General features: G+C 37.6%; 1 protein-coding gene across 1 annotated transcript in view; it reads right to left on the bottom strand.

Moving 5' to 3' along the window:
* ITPRID1 (ITPR interacting domain containing 1) overlaps positions 1-22,745 on the bottom strand; it is an 85,507-nt gene that overhangs the window by 36,055 nt on the left and 26,707 nt on the right. The window contains 4 exon segments of the mRNA XM_044246326.1: positions 11,093-11,150; positions 16,088-16,662; positions 19,823-20,025; positions 22,485-22,571. Coding sequence (XP_044102261.1) covers positions 11,093-11,150; positions 16,088-16,662; positions 19,823-20,025; positions 22,485-22,571 — 923 coding nt within the window.

Below are 22,745 nucleotides of genomic sequence, written 5' to 3'. Positions count from 1 at the left end.
ACTTGCGATGTCACAGGAGCCAATGTGTTAACTCCGCATGCTGGGAAGCTAGAGTGCTCCCAGCTGCCACGGGGAGGGAGGATGTGGTTTGATCCCTGGCACCACTCGTTGGGACAAGATGAATCACAAATGTGTTAATAGTGAGGTTCCATGTCATAATGTGCCAGATGGAGGTGGTTACATCTCTGATTGATTGCCTCCTGGCCAAGACAGGGGTTTTCCAGAAGGCAAAATTGGCATTGGAGCTCTAAGGATCAGCAGGTCTTTATTTTGGTCATTGTGGACCTGACATTCTCGACTTTATGAAGTGCGGCTTCCCCCAAGACACGGACAGCCAGAAACAGTATGTGGATGAGGAAAGAATGCATGAGGGTGTAACACACGGAAGAAAGAGTTTTCTGCTGGACAGAGGTCCTCTGGCTGACCTTGGCCTTTAAGGCATCCCCGGCGGCCGGTGGGGATAGGGGCAGTGGGCAGGGGAGCAGCGCTGAAAATAAGGGACTGGGGTGTAGATGGGGAGTCACCAGAGATGCCTTGCTTGCAAACGAATGAAATAACTGGAAAGGGAGAGAGAAAGTCAAGGAAGAAAAGGAGCTAGAGAAGGAGGAGCTTCAGACACCAAACTCCCAAAGCAGCAGAGTCCGGGAGCCAGGCTGAGACCACCGGGGGCGGGGGGGGGGGGGGAACCACCGAGAGCAGAGCATTGCAAGGTGACCTTCCTGCCTCTTCCCTCCCACTAACCCCGACCAACCCACCGACCATAACCACCCAGCTCTTTGTTGTGGTGGTTTCCTTCCCCGGATGCAAGCTTCCAACTATAAACAGCCAACTACAAGGGCAATAACTGTGGCGTCCTACTGGGAACCAAGGCAGCCTCTCGTGCAGGCGCTGGGTCCTAATACAGGACAGTGAATAAAGCTTCATTACCGAACAATGGAGTTAGCTGCCAGAGCCTACAGATTTGAATAAACAACAAATAAGCAACATCTGCTCCAGCATATGTGTATGGTAAAAAAAAAAAGTCACAAAATAAAAGAATTTGTAAATGCCAAAAGCAACACTAAAGTGCCAGTGCTACTGTAGAGTGAATTTTTAATTGCACATGCAAAGAGGCAGGCTGTGGGTATTAGTCTCACATATGTCTTGTTGCTGCCAACCTGGGAGTATAGATGAATTTAATTAAATAAGGATTATCCCTTCTCCCCAGTACAATTACTTATTTATAACAATGATAAAATTGCCTAATAAAAAAATTGTAATATTTCAAAAACAAGCCCAGAAAACACCCTGCTTTCCGTGTAAGTCGTTCAGGGCTGTTTGAGTTTGAGGGTGTCTTTTAAAATTAAGTCTTTGCCTACTGCCAAGGAAGGAAAAAACAAACAACAACCCTTATCATAAAGCCTGCTGCCGTTAAACAGCCAGAGACGGCATTACTGAGAAATATAAAGAAGACACAGAGCAGCATGGGAATTGCCTTTCATGGGGCGCGTAGAAAATTAAGCAATTGGACTCAAATGGAGGCCAGGCGACTGAGCCAAGGGACAGGACTACTGAGGCTTGGGCTCCCCCAGAGCGCTGGTCCTAATCTGTTTTTGTGAGCAGGCAGTCACCGGTGATCAGTCAGTCAGTTCCCTTTAGTTTGGCTATCCCTCTTCCCTGCGTGTTAATTCTCTGAAAACAAGGAACACCACCCAAACCAAACAAACAACAAAAGAGATGGGCACTCCAGATCCACTTCTCAGTGCCAGCAGAGTTCATTTTTTACCTCCAAGTTAGCAACCTACATCATCGGGGAGGCCAGTGGCGACAATCCAAGTATGAAACTGTAGATGGTAGAGTCATGTGTAAATTACCACGGAAACCAGTATCTTCTGAGTCTCGTCATGTAAGTTAATCTTTGAGCCATTTCGTTGCCGAAATAGCTTTTCTGTGCTAGAAGTTAAGGCAAGTGCTAAGAGCTTATGATCAGGTGCATTGTCTCAAAGTTAATTCAGAAGCCAGCCAGAAACGAAAGGCAGTCAGGGGCTCTGGGGTGTGTGACTGAGGGCAGTTACACCATCTCGTCACCTCAGTGTCCTCATCTGTGCAATGGGAAGAGTAGTGATCGAATCCACCTCCAAGGGAGAATTCAACGCAGTAACACATGTAAAGTGCCTGGAATGGCATCTGGCATGGAGTAAGCGCTCAATAAATGTTGCCAAGAATTTAAAGGGATGCTTTAGCAAGGCACGCAAATCTGCACTTGGCTCTTTTCTGGGTGTTAGTAGATTTCAATTTATCTCCTGCTTTCCTTCGTGACACATCGCAATTTTAATTCAATAATTAATTGGTTTCTCCTGAAATTCACAAGCTCCATGAGACTAACTTCTGTTTTGCTTTGATTTGTATCCCCAGCACCTAGACCAGGTTCTTACATGTTTAAGCGCTCATTAAATATTCACTGAATGAATGAATTCAGTATGGAAGGAGAGCTAGATTTGAATTCAAAAGATCTTGACCCAAATTTTGGTCCTTCTTTTTTGCCAGCTGTGTAAACCCAGGCAAGTTGCTTAATCTGTTGATGTTTTATCTCTAAAGAGGAAAGAGTGGTATGGTGACTATATTAAATAATGTAATTGAAATGGCTCAGGACACTGCAAAAGTGGGTATCAAATATAAATTGTTAATTAACAACAAACTGCTTCCTAATAATAATTGTAATTGATAAGAATATCAAATTAAGCAACAGACTCCGTATATATTCAGGGAAAACAACTGTCTGAGAGATGTTGCTGGAATGTGTGCAAAACCAAAATAAATTAAGTCTATATTACTTAGGACTAAGTGCAACTTGCAAAAAGAAAGCACCAATTCATAGATTTGAAAGAAAGATACATATTGGATATAGTCCTAATTTACAAATACTGAAATGCATGCCAGTAAAATCATTAAAAATACCATGTGCTGCATTTTAAGATAATCATTATACTCTGCCCACAGTCCACCATTGCAACATTAAATCACCACTGGTGAATTCGAATAGAAACTCTTCCAGCTAAGGTAAGAGAAGTTTAGACGGTGTCGTGCATGGGGTTCCCTGATGGGTCAGGCACTGTGCGAGGCACGGCGATGGCAGGTAAATGAGACAAGATTCCTACTCTCAAGCAGAGCACAATTTAGTGTAAAGGAGAGAGGCATAAGCAAATGGTTAGGGGTTTTCCAGGTGAGTCCTGTAGAGGTGTTATTTACCAAGGCTAGCAATAGCATATAGGGAGAGCTTATAGGTTGAGAAGAGAAAGGAGGAATAGTTGTAGGGACTGCGGAATTTGCCTGCTTAAAAAAAGAGAATGGGCTGTTTTTGGTGTTCTTCTAAATTAGGATGTCAGTGCCTTTGAAATAACAGGGAGATAAGAGAGAGGGACAGAATGAGAATGAGAAATTGAAAGAGAATAAACAGAATTTTGTGGTACTGATGAGGAAGACTGCAAGGCCAACTAGGAGACAGAATATAAGAGATCTCTTCAAAGCTACCTTTTTTTCACATCTACTTTGGAGAAAAATCCTATTAGCAGAACTTTAATAATTTAGCTCTCACTCAATCCCCAAATACACCCAGTTTGTAAAAATGAACATTAAGCATTATCTTGGTTGAGTGATTATTTATTTTGTTGTGGACAAATTAGCAAATACAGAGAAGAAAAAGAAGGAAAAACCAGATGTCTCTTATCATCTAGATTGCCATCGTTTATACCATGTACACTTAGGCTTTCTCTATTTTTTTTTCTTTGTGGGAAGTTGAGGGTTAGAAACTTGTATTAAAAAATTTAACTTGTAGCATATAAAATATTTAAAAAAAGAAAAAGAAAAAATACTACCTGAGACCCATCACCATGAGATGGTCACCAAACTGTTAACTGTAGTTTAGATCATATGCAATTTTTTAAAAAAGATTTTGCTTGTTTATTTGAGAGAGAGAGAGAGAGAGTGAGAGCACAAGCAGAGGGAGAGGGAGAACAAGATCCCCTGTTGAGCAGGGAGCCAGATGCCCGGCTCGATCCCAGGATCCCAGGATCATGACCTAAGCCAAAGGCAGATGCTTAACTGACTAAGCCACCCAGGTGCCCCTCCTCATGCAATTTTTATGTGTATTATATAGATTATATATGTAATTTTATATAAGCAAATTGAAAGATTTTTCTGTAAAAACATTTTATTTTATAACTTGTTAAAAACCACTGTGGCATGAAATACCAGTTCTCATTTTTTTTTTTTTTAGATTTTTATTTATTTATTGGACACAGAGAGAGATCACAAGTAGGCAGAGAGGCAGGCAGAGAGAGAGGAGGAAGCAGGCTCCTCGCTGAGCAGAGGGCCCAATGTGGGGCTCGATCCCAGCACCTGCGATCATGACCTGAGCCGAAGGCAGAAGCTTAACCCACTGAGCCACCCAGGCGCCCCACCAGTTCTCATTTTTGATGACCGCATGATACTCCATATAATGTATCAAGATTTACTTAAACAATCCTTTATATTGGACATTGAAGCAGTTCTAATTTTTTTACACCTCTTCATAATTGCCTTAGGATAATTTCCAAGAGGACGTACCCAGGTAAGAAGATAAACACTGCTGCAAAGTTTCTGATACATATCGTTGCATATTGCCTTCCAGAAAGCAATGTGTATTCTTCCCAAAATTAGGTTATATGATTTCTGAAATCTCTATCAATGTATTAACTCATTTGTTTATTTTATGTGTATTTCTTAGGTTACTACTGAGGTTGAAAACTGCTTCATTTGCAATAGCTTATTTAATAAAATTCCTATTGACATCTTTTTTTTTTTTTAAAGATTTTATTTATTTGACAGAAATCACAAGTAGGCAGAGAGGCAGGCAGACAGAGGCGGGGGGCGGGGGAAGCAGGCTCCCCACTAAGCAGAGAACCTGATGCGGGGCTCGATCAAGGCTCGATTCCAGGACTCTGGGATCATGACCTGAGCCGAAGGCAGAGGCTTTAACCCTCTGAGCCACCCAGATGCCCCCTATTGACATCTTTATTTTTTGTTCAATTCTCTTGCACTGGGAGATTTCAAACATGTACAAAGTATAGAAAATAGCATGACATGCATTCATTCCTTGTAACCACCTACCAGTTCTATTAAAATTTAACATTTTTCCATAGTTACTTTAGATTTTTTATTAAAGGAAACATTACAGATACAGTAGTGCTATTCACCTGGTTTTATCCCTTCCTAATCCTATTGCCTTCCCCTTACCTTTCTCCACAGAGTTAACCAGGATCCTGAATTTGGTGTTTATATTTACATTTTTGTGCTTTTATTTGGTATATGCGTTAGTAATACCAAGTGTGGCTAAGGTAAATATATTTTATATACTACATGAACCTAGTTGTGATTTATTTACCCCCACCTTATATTTGTGATATTTTTTCATATGTACAAATTAACTTGTTTGTTTATCATCATTGTGGTATATTATATTCTACTCTGCGACAATGCTATGATATCATTAACCTTACTCTTATTGATTTGATTGACTTAGGTTGTTTTAAGCTTTCCACTATTTCACTATTTTCACTATTTCGGTGTTGCAAAAAATGTTATTATATCTTCATTCATCTGCATATATGTGAGGATTTCCCTAGGGCATATGCTACAAATGAAATGGCTGAGTCAAAGGGTCCGTGGATCTTTTTTAAATGATTTTTAAACTTCTTTGTACAATGGCTGTACTTTAATGGTTTCCTCATTGGTTATTGGTGGTGTGAAAATAATATTGATTTTTACATTTTGTTCTTGCATTTGACAAACTTGACACACTTTATTAATCTATGAATAAGTCTATTAATTCTCTTGGATTTCTATGTAGACAGTTATTTTGTCTGCAAGTGTGGACAGTTTTTCGGTTTACATACATCTTACTTTCATGGTGTTGTCGTCCTGCTTTGACCTTTAGTTTGATGCTGAATAAAAGGAATGTCAACAGGTTTTTTTTTTCTTGGTTGAATAGGATTTCCTTGAAGGTTTCATTGTTAGGATTGATACTTGCTATCAAGATTTAATAGATACCACTTAAAGTAAGAACATTTCCTTCTATTTCTACTTGCAAAGAGTTTTTGTTCATCCTTTATTGTTTATGATGAAAATACACTCTCAGCTTGTCATTTACCTTTTAATTTTTTATGATTGTTTTCATGCATAGATGTTCAATGTTAGGTAGTGAAAACTGATTAATTAGATATTGCATTTTAAGTCACATTTTAAAAATAATTTCCTATTCCAAAATCATATACAATTCATTTAGCCCTGTGATAATTTGAGTGTGTTTTTTGCATTTAGTTGTCTATATGAAATTTCATTCATCTAAATTTCTGTTGGTAAACAGTGAAATATTTTGTAAATACACATATATTTTTCATAAGCTATCAAATTGATCATATCATTTATTTCCTCTAATAATTTATCATTGTAGTTGATAAATTAGTTTTTCAATTTTTGAAACACTGAAATCTTCAAATAAAAGCTAGTTTTCAAGGATTAGTGTACTTTTAATGTTTTACTGCATTTAAAGTTTTTTTAAAATTTATTTGACAGACTAGAGATCACAATTAGGCAGAGAGGCAGGCAAAGAGAAAGAGAGGAGGAAGCAGCCTCCCTGCCGGGCAAAGACCCTAATGTGGGGCTTGATCCCAGGATACTGGGATCGTGACCTGAGCCAAAGGCAGAGGCTTTAACCCACTGAGCCACCCAGGCACCCCTGTTTCACTGCATTTAAATCCTCATTACTTTATTGAAAAATGTTTATATCTGTATTCATAAGTAAAAATGATCAATTTTCTGAGCTATCTTAGTCAGTTTTGAAATCAAAATTTTGTTTTGTTTTGTTTTTAATCTAAAAGGAACTGGAAAGATTTGTTTACATTGTCTGGAAGATTTATAAAGAAGGGCAATTATCTATTGAAAAATGGAGAGTCTACCCATGTAACTGTTTTGGTTTTATTTTGGCATTATTCATTGTTGTTCTTAGAGATAGTTTTTGGTAAACTCAAGTTTTATTTGTTTTCTCCCCCTTTCTGTATTAGTTTACTTAACAGTTATATTATGTTACTTTGTTAATTTTTTGTTTTAAAAATAGATATGTATATACAAATTTTGGTAATATAATACCAGTATAAAATTTGGTAGTATAAATACATACATTTTCTAAAATATCATCCATATTAATTATCCCTGATTTTAATTATACCACTTGTATTGGTATTAGTATTCCTTTATAATTTAAACATGGTTTTGCATATGGTATAACTTCTTTTCTATATCAGTGGTTCTGTCTTTTCTCTAATTTTGTCTTATCTAATTTTGTTTGCATGCCTTTCTCTCTTCTGTTGTTTGACAGCTTCTATTGTTTTTATTCCCCAGACAAAAAAACTAGTGCTTGATTTTACTTACCAAATTATTTTTTTCTGATTTCTACATGATTAATTTCTGGCATATTAACTTCTAATTTTTAATTATGTTTATTTTATTGTTTTTATGATGATTTCATGATCCAAATAATTAATTTTAGTTTTTACTTGTTTGATAATGAGAGCAATTAATGCTATGAATTTGCCTCAGATTACTGCTTCTGTTCCAGTTCTTCAATTTTATATGAAACATTCATTATTATTGAAATGATCTGAACTTATAGTTCTAAATGACCAACTTCTGCACTCTTTGTAGGATGGAGAACTCAGTCCCCAAGTTCTGGATTTAGTGTTTTGTTTTGTTAGGAGGAGGAAGTGTTACTTATATTTTTATTTTTGAATTAAAATATTACTGCATTTATTCATGTTAAGGTGGCGTATACATAATATGGGCATATGTAAGGAATCAATGAGATAATCTTTGTGTTTATAAATTGTTAGCTCTTTTAATAAAATATACCAAGAACACTAAGAAAGAACACGTGTTTCAATATTTTCTATTATACTCATGTTATCAATTATAATATTAATACATTATCTGTCACTTTTTAATATGACATGTTTGGTCTGCAGAAAACTGAGGGGAATATTAAAATCTTTCAATTTTGGAAGAGATGTTGATCAAAGGATACAAAGTTACAATTATATAGGATGGATAAATCTAAGGGTCTAAGGTACCTGGTGGCTATAGTCAATAATACTGTATTGAATATTAAAAATTTGCTGAAAGAGTAGATTTCAGGTATACTTACCACACACACAAAATGGAAACTGTGTGAAGAGATGATATGCTAAGTAGCTTGATTATGGTAATCATTTCAATATGCATATGTATATTGAATCATCATGTTTCATATCTCAAATACATACAGTATTTATTTAAAAATTAAAAAAAATAAAAAGTGTCCAAAAGTTTTGGACTGGTTCTCATGGGGAGCAGAGATTTAGTAACAACAAAATCTCCCATTTTGGGACGCCTGGGTGGCGCAGTTGGTTAAACGACTGCCTCTGGCTCAGGGCGTGATCCTGGAGTCCCGGGATGGAGTCCCACATCGGGCTCCCAGCTCCATGGGGAGTCTGCTTCTCCCTCTGACCTTCTCCTCGCTCATGCTCTCTCTCACTGTCTCTCTCTCTCAAATAAATAAAATAAAATCTTAAAAAATATATATATATATATATATATTTAAAAAAAAAATCTCCCATTTTTATTGTGTCAATTTCCTATAGTATCACCAGAATTTTTTGCTAAATAGTGTTATGAAAATAACATATGCACATGATAACAAAAGAAAATTAAAAGATGCCAATTAATTTAAAACATGTTAGTTTCCCTTCTGTTAAGTCACTTCCATTAGCAGTTCCTTATATATTCTTCCAGAAGCATTCTGTGACTTTCTTCCCTCAGTAGAAATAGGTAACTATTTTAATAAAAAGAGGTGTCTCTATAAAATATTTTGCACATTTTTTTCTCATTTAACAACTGTATATCTCAGAGACCTCAACACATAAATATCTGCTTCATTTTTCAAAGTGAAGTCTGAGTAGATTTTAATGTAAAAATATACCGTAATTACTTAAAGCTAATTTATACTTTTGGGTCAGTAGGCTGCTTCTAGATGTTTGCTATTATAAATATATTTTTGCAGTCAAAATCCTTGTGTATACACTGGCGTCTACAGATGGTTCAAACTGCAGAACTGGAATAGATGCATACATTTATAATTATGTGACATTGACAGAGTATACTTCAAGTAATTATTATGATTTTAACTGACAACCAACAATGGGTAGGTTTATTTCACATTTTTACTATCTCTTGGTACTACTAAACTTGTGACCTAGAACCACAGTTGATGATTATTTGTCATGGTTCTTTGGGTTGACTCGGCTCAGCTGTGTGGTTATTGGATTCTCTCATGTGGTGGCAGTTAGATGACATCGGGTGGGGGGGGATGGTCATCTGAAAGTTTGACTGGGTTAAACATTTAAAAGTTTGACTAGGTTGTCTCACACAGAGGCTCAGTCAAGGGTGTCTACCACAGTGGACAATCCCATGTGGTTTGGGATTTTCACAACATGAAGGCTGGTTTCCCAGAGGGAATGTTCCAGAGCAAGTATCTCAAGAGCCAGGAACCAGTCAGGTGGGTTAAGGGCTACACTCTAGACACAACACAGTATCACTTCGCTATATCCTATTTGGTCAAAATAGTCCACGTACTATCACTTTTGAAAGAAGTCATCTTTTTAACTTTGAGTCAAAATTCATTTCTTGATATTCATATACAGATACATATACAAATTCATTCACATATATAGTTGGTTCATATATATAATGAATCCATTCATTCATTTATTCATATATAAATAAAAATAATCCTTTTCCCTTTTTCCCATTAAGAGAAATAACAATTTTTTCCCCTGTCCTAGTTTTTATTGGTTAATGACACTGTTTTTGAAAGTAATAAATTATATTTGCTTTACTTTAGTTTAGATTTTCTCCATTGGTCTAACCTTCACCCATTTTACTTTGCTCTCTGAATTTGAAATTAAATGTAGGCTAGTGCTTTTGCCTAACTTCCCAAATCATTTTTTGGAATGATTGGGGAGACTTACATGATATCAGCAGACCTCTTAATTGAATGTCAAGGAAGGCAGCTCCTATTGGCACAGGGACCTCCAGCTTCATTGAGAAGCATTCAATTAGATGGAAAACAGATGCTTATTTTTGTCTTATAAACCTCAATGCAGGTTATGTGGTAATTACTTCGAAGAGCAGGATAACAATTTATGTAATCAGCAGGACCCTATAATTACTAATGCATAATTTCTAAACAGCATTTAGCAAAATGAGGCCCATACATACACTTCGTAATGAAAAAGATGTGTTTGACACCACACTAAATTAAATTAAAAATTTGCATATTTTCTTCCAGGAAATGCACTAGCTTCATCTGCTTTATTTTGCTTCACTAATCCCTGTCTACTTTTAGCTCTGTTATAGGATCATGGAAATGCTGAATCACAATGATGGCTGAATGGAAGCATAAGAATGAGGAGTAGAGAAAGCCCTCTTTCTCTGCTGTCTAGGATCCTATAACAGGTTTCTGAGAGATTATTTGGAAAGTGACATCCAGGCTACTTTTTTCCAGAGTTAAGAGGAAGGTCCTACTATCACTTAATTTAGAATGTAGGGGCAAGCAGAGAACTTAAAAAATTACTTCCACTTCCCTGAGGGCCAGTAAAATGATATGATTTTTGACCCATCTAGCAGTTGTCAGTAGAAGTTAGAAAGTATTCACTCAGTTAGTCCCAGTCCTATGTGGAATCCCTTCCGCTCTCCTGATCAAATCACACAGAGCTAATCTGAGAAAACCACATATTGCATCAGCCCCAGGGCTGTGGGATGTGTCTGTAGTAAGTCATTTGAAATTTACATGTACATTGGCATTGCTAGTGGGTTTTCAATAGTAGTAGGTAGAAATAATAATGGCAGTAAATAACAGTAGTAGAAGCCATGCCATTTTCTGAAGATTATTTAAGCTCTACATATTAAGAAAGTTGAGTGCTAGTTATTTACATTCTCTTTCTGAAAGGCCATTGATGACTTTGCACTCTGTGCTAAATCTTACCTGTAATTCCTGATGTCATGTCAGGAGGATTACCAGTCTCTTCCTCAAAGCTCTGGACCTGCGACACCAAAATACATCAATCTCATTAGGAATGCTTTCATAATAAATTCACTTCATTTGTTTAATCAACATATAATGACTGCCTCCTGGCTACTGCTAAGAGGATTAACCATGACTTCTGAACTCAAAGAGCTTACAAGTCCTCTGTAGGCAGATGGCATGTATAAGGCACTCAGGGTAAAGACTAAAGGAACTAAAGGAGATCAGGAGAGAGAAATGGGGGAATCACTTCCCGGTGGGAGGAACAGAGACTTTGTGTGGAAGATGAAGCATTTGAGTAAAACAGAAATAATAATATTATTATTATTCTAGTTTTTTTTTTTCTCTTAAAGAGCTTTAAATATATTTGGAGAAAGCAAGTTATTTTCCACATTTAATTTTATCTCTCTAAGGGATTTATTTATGACTTGGTAAATTTATGGAGAGCAATTCAGAAAATTCACAACTCAGTTGCTATATGGAGCTTAGACAGCCAAAGAAAATTGGTTTTCCAAATTGATAGAGCAGAATTTCTTTTAAAATTCTTTACAGAAATTAATAAGTATTATTCTATTGTGAGTAAAATTATAGATAAAATAATAAATATTTCTTTACAAGTAATAATATAGATTACTATAGAAGCTGGATAAATAAAAAAATTAAAGAAGGTAAGAAAACAGTGACTGTTAATATTTTGGAATGTGTATTTGCATATTCTTTTGCAGGAATGTTTCTTTTTTTAATATTTTTTTTCTGAATGTAGTTATGTAATCAAAAATTTTCACTCAAAACTTAAAAGGGGAACGTTTTCTCACTTGTAAGATTTCTTTGAAAATACCAATTTTAATGACTTTACAATAGACCATATTTGGAAGCTACATTAATTTACTTACTGGTTCCCCAATGTTGGACTATTTCCTGAATTTTGCAAATAAAAGTAATTGATAATGGTGAGATGAGTATCCTTGTACAAAAATCTTTTTCTACATGTCATATTATTTATTTAGACTGATGTCTGTATAGTGAAAGCTGAATCAAAGGACATTTAAACATTATGGTACATGTGGCCAAAAATGACCTCTAACTCAGGAAGAGAGGACCACAAGGATATAGCCCAATAATGTAAGAAAGACTATTTATTCCTTCTTTTTAATCCTTCATCGCTTTCCTTCAAAAAAGTTGTTTTATACTTATAATTAATTAGACATATTTCTTACCATTATTTTTATTAGTTTTATAACTAAAACCAGCATTAATCATGGAGGTTTTTAAGTACAATAAGAAAATTCTTTTTCTCTGATCATTAGCATGGAGAAAAGCCCATTTAATGTGATGTGAAGTATGTATTCATGTGTTGAGAAATAACCCTCAAACAACAAAATTTCAACAATTTAAAATGACTGAGTGTATTCTTGTGTTATTCTGCCTGAGCCAAACTAATTAATACATTTTTAAAAATTAAAGAAATAATTATTAACTTTGGAAACATTTTCCACCTAATTAGGATGCCGACTGGCATTGTTTAATAATATGGACAATATTCTCACATATGAGTTCTAGACAGCAGGATCCCTGTACGGAAGTCAGAGGGAGATTAAAATGCTTTATTTTGGATATCAAGAAGCATCTTACCTTGACTTTACAATTGTATATGCTTCATCAGTATTAAATGCTCAATATGTTTGGGAGTTAAAAAAGAAAGGAACAGACTTAGTTTTACTAAGTAAACTTCAACACAAAAATATGTTGATTTGTGCATTAAAAAATCTATGCATAAATACCTTCTTGATCAATGAGGCACAGAGAAGTTAAGTTCCTTGCCCAAGGCCACACGTGGCGGGTGGGACCTGAGCACACCTTCTGCCTGGGGTAGTCTGTGCTCGCCACCCCCACTCTGTGGGCATGTAACAAGTGCCCTCTTACCTCTAGGAATTAAAAAAGCCAGGAGCTGATTTCTTAAAATCATAGTTTTGAAAAGTGAGCCAAATATTGCCAAAGGATGTTAGGGAAAGCATCATAGATTGATCTGGAGGAAAATTTTGGCCAATTCCAGTTGAAATTCTGATAGCTAGATATTTAAGGACATTGGCTCATGTTTTAAATGCCATGAAAATCTGCCAATTTCACACATATTTTTCATTTCTTATAATTGAATTTTTAAATTTGCCATTAAAAAAATGACTATTAAATCTGGCATTAGCTCCGGTTTAAGATGTAACCTACCCAAGCTTCATTTACTCATCCATTGGTATCGAGTGAAACAAGCATTTTTTCCCCAGACTGGGATGAGGATGTAATATTTTAAATATTTTTTAGAAAACCAAAATTCAAGTAGTGAGTTTCTTTTATATTGTTTTGGGGGTTCTCTCTGCCTTAGATACACAGACAGCCTCTCACACACACCAATCTGGGCAAATATTAAAGAAACACCATAAACAAATTTGGCTATGTAGTTCAACAGAATATTTTGTTTCTCTATGGATGCCACCCACTGACTAAATTAATGTTATTAAACTCTTCACATTGGTTTACTCATTCATAAATATTTACTGAGTACCACTATATGCCTAAAAACACATGAGTTTGTTTTCTTTCATTTTGGTGTCTGAGTTTCTTCCCACCTCCACATACACTACTAGATCGCTTTTCGTTGAATAATTGTCCTTTATGAATATCTGAAAGTGTATCATGAAAGAATTGACATTCTTTTCTCAGTCTTTTTTATGCTGAATATGATACAGCATAATATCATATAATCTCTCCCTGTACTCTCACATATAGGTAGTATCTAATGGACATTATATTCCTCAGTCTAGACTGAAGCATAAAAACTTTGTAAGGGACAGTAGCGTTTGTGCGGCCTGCCAACAGGCTGGAGATGGTGACATTTCTTGTTTAGATAGTAGGTGATATAGCAGACTGACAAATGGATTGCAGATTTTCTTGATATTCTTTATAGAACTTCAAGTATTAACTTGGTAATTAAATAATCTTTGCAAGATTGAATTAAAAGAAAATAATTTTTCTCAGTGCCACATCAGTTGATCTTCAAATCAGGGCATGAGACCAAAGGTCTGCTTTTCTCTCCATTTGTAATTTTTATTCATTTGTAGGCTACTGGTTTACATTCAGATTAATATTTCAAGGTTCTTTTTAAAAATATTTTAAGGTTCTTGAAATCATTTCAAACATAAGACATGTACATGTATAAACATATCTACATACGTATTAGGAGCATTGACAGCTACGTATTTTGAGGCAACTGTTTTATCTCTGTTGGCTAGGGAGGGCTACTCATAGGCACATTCACCTACTTTCTCTTCTTCTTTTAGGGCAATGGGTAAGCCTTACTTCCCCCAAGTTAGCTGGTCCTCTCAGTCCCCTGGCAGGTTAAGAACCTCTTTTCTTGCTCCGCAGATATTCCAGACATGTCTAGAGTGATATAAAAGTTTACCAGTAGAGCTGGGCCTCTCCCTGCATGTTACTGGTTTCTGTGCCCATCCCTGTCACTGCACAGAGGTTCCCTTGGGGGAAGAGTCTGCCTCCACCCCCAACCCATTAGAGTGTCTTGCTTGTCCCAGGCTCAAAGGAAAGGTGGGCCCACCTTGGAATTTCCATAAAAATATCCTGCCCCACTTCTGGGTAATTTACATGATAAAGGGGAAAATTTTGTTCTTTTGTTCTTCCTTGTCATTATATTAAAGAGTAGAGAAATGTGTGAAAATGTGTATTTTTTTTTAAAAGACTGAGGAGTGGATGGGGGTGTCCTCTAAATGGGGGTGAAAATCAGCACAAGTGAGGGAATGTAAAGATAAAGGAGCACATTGCAAAATATGTTGTTGTTCTTGTTTTGTTGAACAAAAACTCTTTATTGACCGATGTTAGCCTTCTCCCACTCAGAAAAGAGAAGCCTGTGGGGTTACAAGGCTCTCACCATGGGTGGATGGGAAATTAATAGTCTGGAGAGGAGAAAACAGGCAGTGTGAAGAGGTACGAGTGGGGAAAGGGTCTGTAAAAATATAATCTTTTCCCTGTCACATGTTTCACGCCCATGTTTTAAGAACAGAATGTATGGTGACCAGGCAACATAAGATGTGATAAAAAGGATGGAGGCAAGAAGTCACTTGATGTGTGAACTTCAGTCAACCCACAAAAGCCATGCCAAGGGGCGCTGTGTTATGGTGCAGCCCAGGGAGAACCAGAAATGGGAGGAATACCCCTACGCCTCAGTCTCAAATGCATTCATACTTTTCTGGAGTTGAGTCAAAGTGGCATAGAATGAGGCTGACGATGCCAATGGCATGGACGCCTGAAGAAGGTGGGATCAGCCCCAGAAAGTTGTATTGGCCTAGGAATGAAGCTGATGCGGTGAGTTCTTTTTGCACAGAATGGTGAATATATATATATATATGTGCAAGGGGAAGTCAAGTTATGTGACTATCAATAAATTCCAAAGCAAGCAAACAAATAAAATACTAGTCCTGTAAAATCAAAACCAAACCCAAGTCCCTACTTCTTTGTCCAAGACCCTGCATGAAGCATCATGGGGAAACTATTTCCAAGACACATCTTGTTAAGGCCAAAACCTTGTCTTGGGGAGCTGACAGACCAGCAGGGGAGATATCATCGATACACATGATTAGTCTCTGTTATACAAGTGCTCCCTACCAAGGCTGTGAGAACCCAGAGTGGAAGTGGTGGACAATTTCACTGAGTGGGAAGTAGCTGAACTGACCCTCTAAGACGGTGAAACAAGGAAAGTTAGAGAGTGGATGGAAGCAAGCTAGAATGGCCTTAAATGTCCTAGACAAAAAAAAAAAAAAATAGGAGTTTGGACCAATAACATATAACTCTGAGGAAGTTAAAAGATTAAGGGATCAACTGAATATAGTAGGCAGAAAATGCCTTGGGGAGGATTGTTCCCTTAGAAGTTGAGCGCGTAGGTATAACACTGACCTCTTCCAATTCAAAGGAGTCCAGTGCTTCTCTTGCAAGATGAGGCAAGCTCTTGAGCTTGTTAGTTTGAATGGAGTGTACCTTTTCAGTTCTGTCCTTGACTGAGCGCTCAGACATACAGGAAAGAGGAGCCCTCTTAGCCAATGTGGATGAGCGAGGCCATTGTTTGCTCACAAGAGCCTGGGGAGCATGACAGGGAACCAAATCATTGCAAGCTTGGAGAGACAAGTGTTCTGCCAAAGGAAACAAATGGCTTTGGTCATGGTTGTTTGTCACAACTGGTAACTCTGCTCCACACCCTCCTGATTTTGCAGAGGTGATGGAAAATTTGTCCCTCATCTTCAGTGACTCTGATGCTTCTGGGCTACAATCTCTCTTAATGCTCTGCTTTGAAGTTCTCTTGAAAAGTTTACCCATTCTCTTCCGATGTCCATTGGCTTCACTCATTGAGGTTCTTTGCACATTTTCGCCTCTGTCTTCCTCTTCATCTTTGTTCTGCAGGATGTTAACATTATTCAACAAAGATGAGAAGGCATTGGCTACCTGGTCCAGGATCTCCAGCTGTTGGAAACGACCTGCACAATACAATGAACACAGAATTTTTAGACTGGGTCCTTTCCATGAAACTGCATAAATGTAGTAAAAAGTGAAAAAGTTGGTGACATATGTGATTTTCAAGGTCGGATGGACTACAAGCCCTTGAAGCTCTTGACCTTTTTCTCAGTACATGCCACTGGTTATTATGGAGGTGATTCCCCAACCTAAGGAGATGCCGTTGTGTCCTGCAGAAAGAGAACACCTCTTATATATAAATATAAATATAAATATAAATATTTAAATTCATATATGCCTGTAGATTTTATGTGTGAATTCATAAAAGCTATAGGTGAGGATGAATCTGAATCTTGTATATTAAACTAAATGACAAAGAGTGAACCTAGCTCTTTCATATGGGGTGAACTTGCGTATTCCTCCATGGCTTTATGTGGTAGATATCCTAATCATCACCTTCATCATCTCCACCTATACTGTCACTTACAGTTTGCAATGATCATGCAATATGGAGTCAGAAGGCCTGGTTCCAAATCCCAGGTCAATCAATGACTTCAAGTGTGATGTCAGAGTAAATGAGTTAATAGAAATATGGTGCCTAGCACCTGTGTCAAGCATATAATAAATGGTCAGTTTCCTCATCTGGAGAAAGAGGGTAATGATACCCATCTATGTGTCCCTCACATCTGTGTAGAAAGCACAATGTTGTACAAATACCAGTAGTTAGAGTTATAAATGTTTAAGTCTCGGGACAGGAATATATTGTCCTTAACCGTCCAAGAGAAAACAGCCATTAATGTGAAAATCCATTTGCCTTTTTACATGAACCAGCTCTTCAACCTGTAAGTCTTTCTGGATGGCTCATTATCATATGGATGGGACCCAGTGCAGCTAGTGGGACACATTGCCACTTTGAATGAAAATAGCAAAAAAAAAAAAAAAAAATCTCCAGATAATAAAACCAAAATGATGGAAAAAAAAACCATTTTGCTTTTATTACACAGCCTTTTTCTCAAGCCCAGTGATAGCATGCCAGGTTGCACAGCTCAACAGTGGTCAAGGGTCCCATTGGTGGGTAAGGACGCTGGCCTCTGTTCTGTTGTTTGCACCAGCAGAGCAATGCTACTGACTTTCCCATGAGCATATCCTTCCACCTACCTGATCCCTTCACCAGAAAGGAGGGGGGCAGTGACTACTGATCCTTCTACTTTAAACACTGTGATGGACTTTTCGCAGAAGATCACGACATTCTTTTAAGACCAGGAGGAACTCTTGGGTTCTGGGTATTTTTAGAAACATTCTGATTGCATTTTCAGAATGCAATCTTTTTAGTTGAAACTAAACCTTCTTTTTGTGAGCCCCAGGGTATGACTGAATCATAATTGTACTTCTATGACTGTCTTAACATCCATCCTATAGCAGAATTGTTAGACTAAGATAAAATCTATCCATTTAACTGGTTAGGTTAATTCAAAGAACACCATCTTGTGGTATTAGATGTGTGGGAGTTTTTTCTTTTGTTTTGTTTTTGTTTTGTTTGTTTCATTTCTTGTTTGTTTGTTTTTGCCTTTGGGAAAATTGAGTGATGAACCAATTGATTGTCATCCCTTTGAATTTGAAGCTATTTTAGTGACTCTGAATGAGACATACTCTCCCTTCTGTTTTTAGAACAACCAACTAATTTTATTATAGCTTGTTTTACATTTGACCATCTCTGTTTTCTTGAATCAAAAGTGTCCAGGTAAGTGTTGAGTGAGAACTGTTAGTGTGCATTATTAGCACAGTGATGATGGTGGAAATAAGAGTAGGGGCACAATCACAAGACTAGGGACCATCTCCTGGGTCTTCTATAATCCGTATGTCAATTTCATCTGCAAAATGACAGCTCACGTCAAACACTCCCCAAATAACAAGACGTGTTATTATTGTCTCCAAAGAAAGAATTGATCTAAGAACTTGCATCTCCCTATGGCTTGGAGGATGAGACAACAAAGGATACTAATTTCCTCTAAAAGGTAAAGAAACATGTCATTGCAACACCTTTGGGGATATATACACTCTTTTTAAAAAAATTACATTGCTGAGATTTGAGACCCATTTCACCCACATGAAAATGGGGAAACAGAGACTAAAATGAAAAATCTGAGATATTTGTTTGAGAAAAACACTGTATCTCACTTGACTTTCATGAATTTATTTAAAGAATGTATTTCAGAAACAGAATTTTGGCATTTTCTCCAGTCCAGAATTCTGCTAACTCTATCTCATGGAGGAGATGCTCTTCAGTGCTCCTCCAAGAGGGGGTTTCATATTTAAATAATTTTGAAAATTCTGCCTGGCATCTTCTCTAGGAGATCGAGAGTGCACTTTGGCATATTAAGCAAATTCTGAAGTAAATAAACCTGTTCAACTGCCAGGTATCTTTCCCCCAAGTTACTTGAGCATAGTACAAACGCTCCAAGAACATCCTGGTAACCTCCTAGAGAAAAGTATTCCATTGACGGCCAGTTGGGGAAAAAAATAGCAGCATGCATGATAATGAAGAGGGTTAGGCAGAGTTAGTCCACAAATCTGGAGATGTGACAGCTTCACACCTACCACTTATAGCTCATAGTGGAATAAGAAATGTTCCTAGCTTCAGACAAGAGGAAATTAAGGTTTTACCTTGTGACTGGTGATAAGATTTGTCAGCTCCTGGTTCTTCTGCCTCCGGGGTATGTGATTATGGTATATACTAGTTCTGTTCAGTGGTATGGCTTTCCCCGCAAGCCCCCCCCCCCAACATATGGTGAGATGGCACATTCTTAACCCTTTAGAGTTAAGTGTGGCCATGTGACTGATTATGGACAAATAAATCTGACAATGATACCACTGGGTAAATTCTGAGCAGAAAGAGGTAAGAGTCAAGTATGAGTCTCCATTTCTACCTTTCCTTTGTTATTGCAACCAGTGACATTCCAGATGACAGGGCCAAGTCCACATAGGAGGACAACACGGAGAGATCTCCTTTCCCCAAAACACTCATATGAACCTAAAGCAGACACTTCTCTGTTCTAGGCTGCTGCAAGAAAGGGGTGATTGCTACAGCACACATTTTCCAGAGAGTTCCTCCTGATATTGTGACTCTCATCTGGACACTCAGCCCCATTGCTCAGATTCAGAAACCACACAGCCCCCACTTACTGTACAAGTCAGGGTTCTCAATGTTCGTTCGCTGCCTTTGAGCTTCAAGGAAGACCCGGATGTTGATTCCTCTGGCGGCTGAGCTACAACCTAGGAATCTGGCTGGGACTTGTGTGCAGATGTCGGGCTCATCTGCACCAAACCCCAGATCCAAGAGAATCTCCACTGGATCTTTTTCCCAAAATTCCAGCCATTCAGGAATGCTGTGGTAAAATATGAATATCTTTATCCGGTAACAGTTCACTTAACAAAATCTGGTCTTTTTTCTAGTCACCTGCCCTTCCTGCACCCCCTCCTGCCCCAGTCTTCCAGAAACTGAGTAAAGAGGAATCTAAATAGACAAGATGGTGTGTCTACCAGAGCGCATACATACTTATTTAAGGGACAGTCTATCACTCCCACTCAGGGACTGCTTGTCTGTACTTCCTATGCAAGAGCCATGAGTTTATTTACCTGACTTTCCATTTCATAATAGGCAAATGTTAAGTTAGGTAGGGCAGGGAGATTGTGGGTCAGAAGCCAGAAGCGATACACTGATAACCACAAAGAAATGGTAGTTTATGGCAATAAGAAACAGAAGAAAAAAACCAAAAACCTGTAGGGAGTGGAACTCAAAAAAGAATTTTTTTTTCTCTTTTAAAGATTTTATTTATTTATGTGACAGACAGATCACAAGTAGGCAGAGAGGCAGGCAGAGAGAGAGAGAGTAGGAAGCAGGCTCCCTGCTGAGCAGAGAGCCCGACAGGGGGTTCGATCCCAGGCCCCTGGGATCATGACCTGAGCCGAAGGCAGAGGCTTTAACCCACTGAACCACCCAGGTGCCCCAAAATAGAATGTTTTTAAAGCGAGTCAGTCTGGGGGCCTCATCAGCTGTACAGATCTGCTGACCATAGTGTGAAATGCAGACTCCAAGGACTGATACAAGTAATGATTTTCAGCCCCAAAGTAGAATGAAAATATGTTCTGGTTTTTTGTTTTTTGGGGTTTTTTTGGACATGGGTGAGAAATAAGACATGGTTTCTTCAAATTGTTTGACTCAGTTTTGGCTTCATTTGGTTTAGTTTTGGCTTAGTTTGACTCAGTTTATTATTATTAAAATAATAAACTTTCGTTATCTGGAAATTCTATTTATGTCTACCAACTCTTGCCAATTATTGACCTTTTCCTTGGTGACTGTGCTCTTGACCTTTTAGAACTCATGGACTGTATGGAAAGCAGAACTTTTGATAAGGTTTTTCTAGGTTTGCTTGGCTCTTTTGTTGCAAGTCCCTGTTTGCCTATACTTTCCACGTAACCCTAGGGAGCTTATTTGAGATAGTTTGGGTGATTTACTTTCATGACTTCATCATTTAAATTGGATTAATTACAATTCATTTATTTAGCCATTCACACATTGAGCAACAGTCACCTGTAGTCTCCCTGGGCAGGCCCACTTACCACACATTACCCAACGTCATGTTCACACTTTCTCATGTAACATAGAGATCGGGTGCTTTGCTTCCCGATTCGATCAAGGAAGAAAAGACAAGCCAAAAACTCTTATTGGAGGGCTTAAATGGCTGAGGTTGGATATCCTAATCATTGGAATAACTGGAGAACAGGGGTACCAATCCCTTGATATCTTTTTTAAATTTTTTATTTTTATTATTATTTTTTAAATTAACATATAATGTATAATTAGCCCCAAGGGTACAGATCTGTGAATCGCCAGGTTTACACACTTCACAGCACTCACCATAGCACATACCCTCCCCAATGTCCATAACCCCACCACCACCCTCTCCCTGCCCTCCTTCCCCCCATCCCTTGATATCTTAACATAAAAAAGTTTCAAGGGAGAAAAAAATTCTTGCAAGAAATCTAAATTGCATCTGAAAGTTTTAATCTGTGATCATATTGACCTCATTGTACACATTTTTATCCCTGCCCATTTATACAAATATTTATTGAACATTTATCACATTCTATGCTCTCTGCTAGTCACCCATGGCACAAACAGGAATAGGGCATAGTTCTGCCTTTCAGGGCTTACAACCTCATGTCTAAGAATGTATTTATTGATTGATTTGTTACTAAACATATTTTTAATATCATTTACTCTTCTTTATATTTAATTATGCAAGAAACACATACATAAATTCACCTTGTTAAAAAATTATTATATTATACATAAAGCTCTCTTTCTCCTTAGCCATTACACCTATCAATCCTGACTCCTTTCCTGCTAAATTTATATTTATCCTTCTAGATATTTTTCTGTTACATATATGCTTTCTACTTGTCACTGGTTCAATCTATAAATAGTAGCATACTCTAGGTGTCTTTCCACATCTTGCTTTTTTCTCCTGAAAAATATGACTCAAAGGTTGTTCTAAGCTAATGTATATAGTTCTCTCTGCCTATTCCTTTTATCATGGTATAGAATTCCATGAAATGGGTTGGCCAATTGTCTGTTTGGCCATCTCCCCATGGACAGATACTTAGTTCGATGTCACTGAATCTTTTACCTTGTTCTTGCAAGTTGGAATTTTGAAAACCCTTTATTCATTCTCTCATCTGTTCATTCAACAAGTTATTTCTCAGGGGCCTATTTATAATTTCATAAAATCTACAGTCACACTGAATGATTTCTCTGGTTGACAAGTGCCTGGAAATCACATACCTTTGTGGGAGACTTGCAGCAGAATGGCAAGAGTTGAAACTGGTCCCTCTGGAAAGGGTGGGAGTTTCTGAAAACGGATGCAGAGATCTACAGTTGGGGAAAATACCAACGATGAGATGTGTTGATTTAGATAGTCCCCTGGGAGATCATTGTGAATCTTTCCCTTCCAGGGCGAACATTTGCATTTCCTCCTCATTTCTAATAATCCCATAATGGCCACACCTTTGAGGAAGAGAGAGCATGCCGTGGAGAAGCTGCTCC

Source organism: Neovison vison, chromosome 4 (assembly GCF_020171115.1).
Source record: "Neovison vison isolate M4711 chromosome 4, ASM_NN_V1, whole genome shotgun sequence".
NCBI classification, from domain to species: domain Eukaryota; kingdom Metazoa; phylum Chordata; class Mammalia; order Carnivora; family Mustelidae; genus Neogale; species Neogale vison.
The sequence above is the reverse complement of the archived record's forward strand: the minus strand, read 5'-3'. Positions and strand labels throughout refer to the sequence as shown.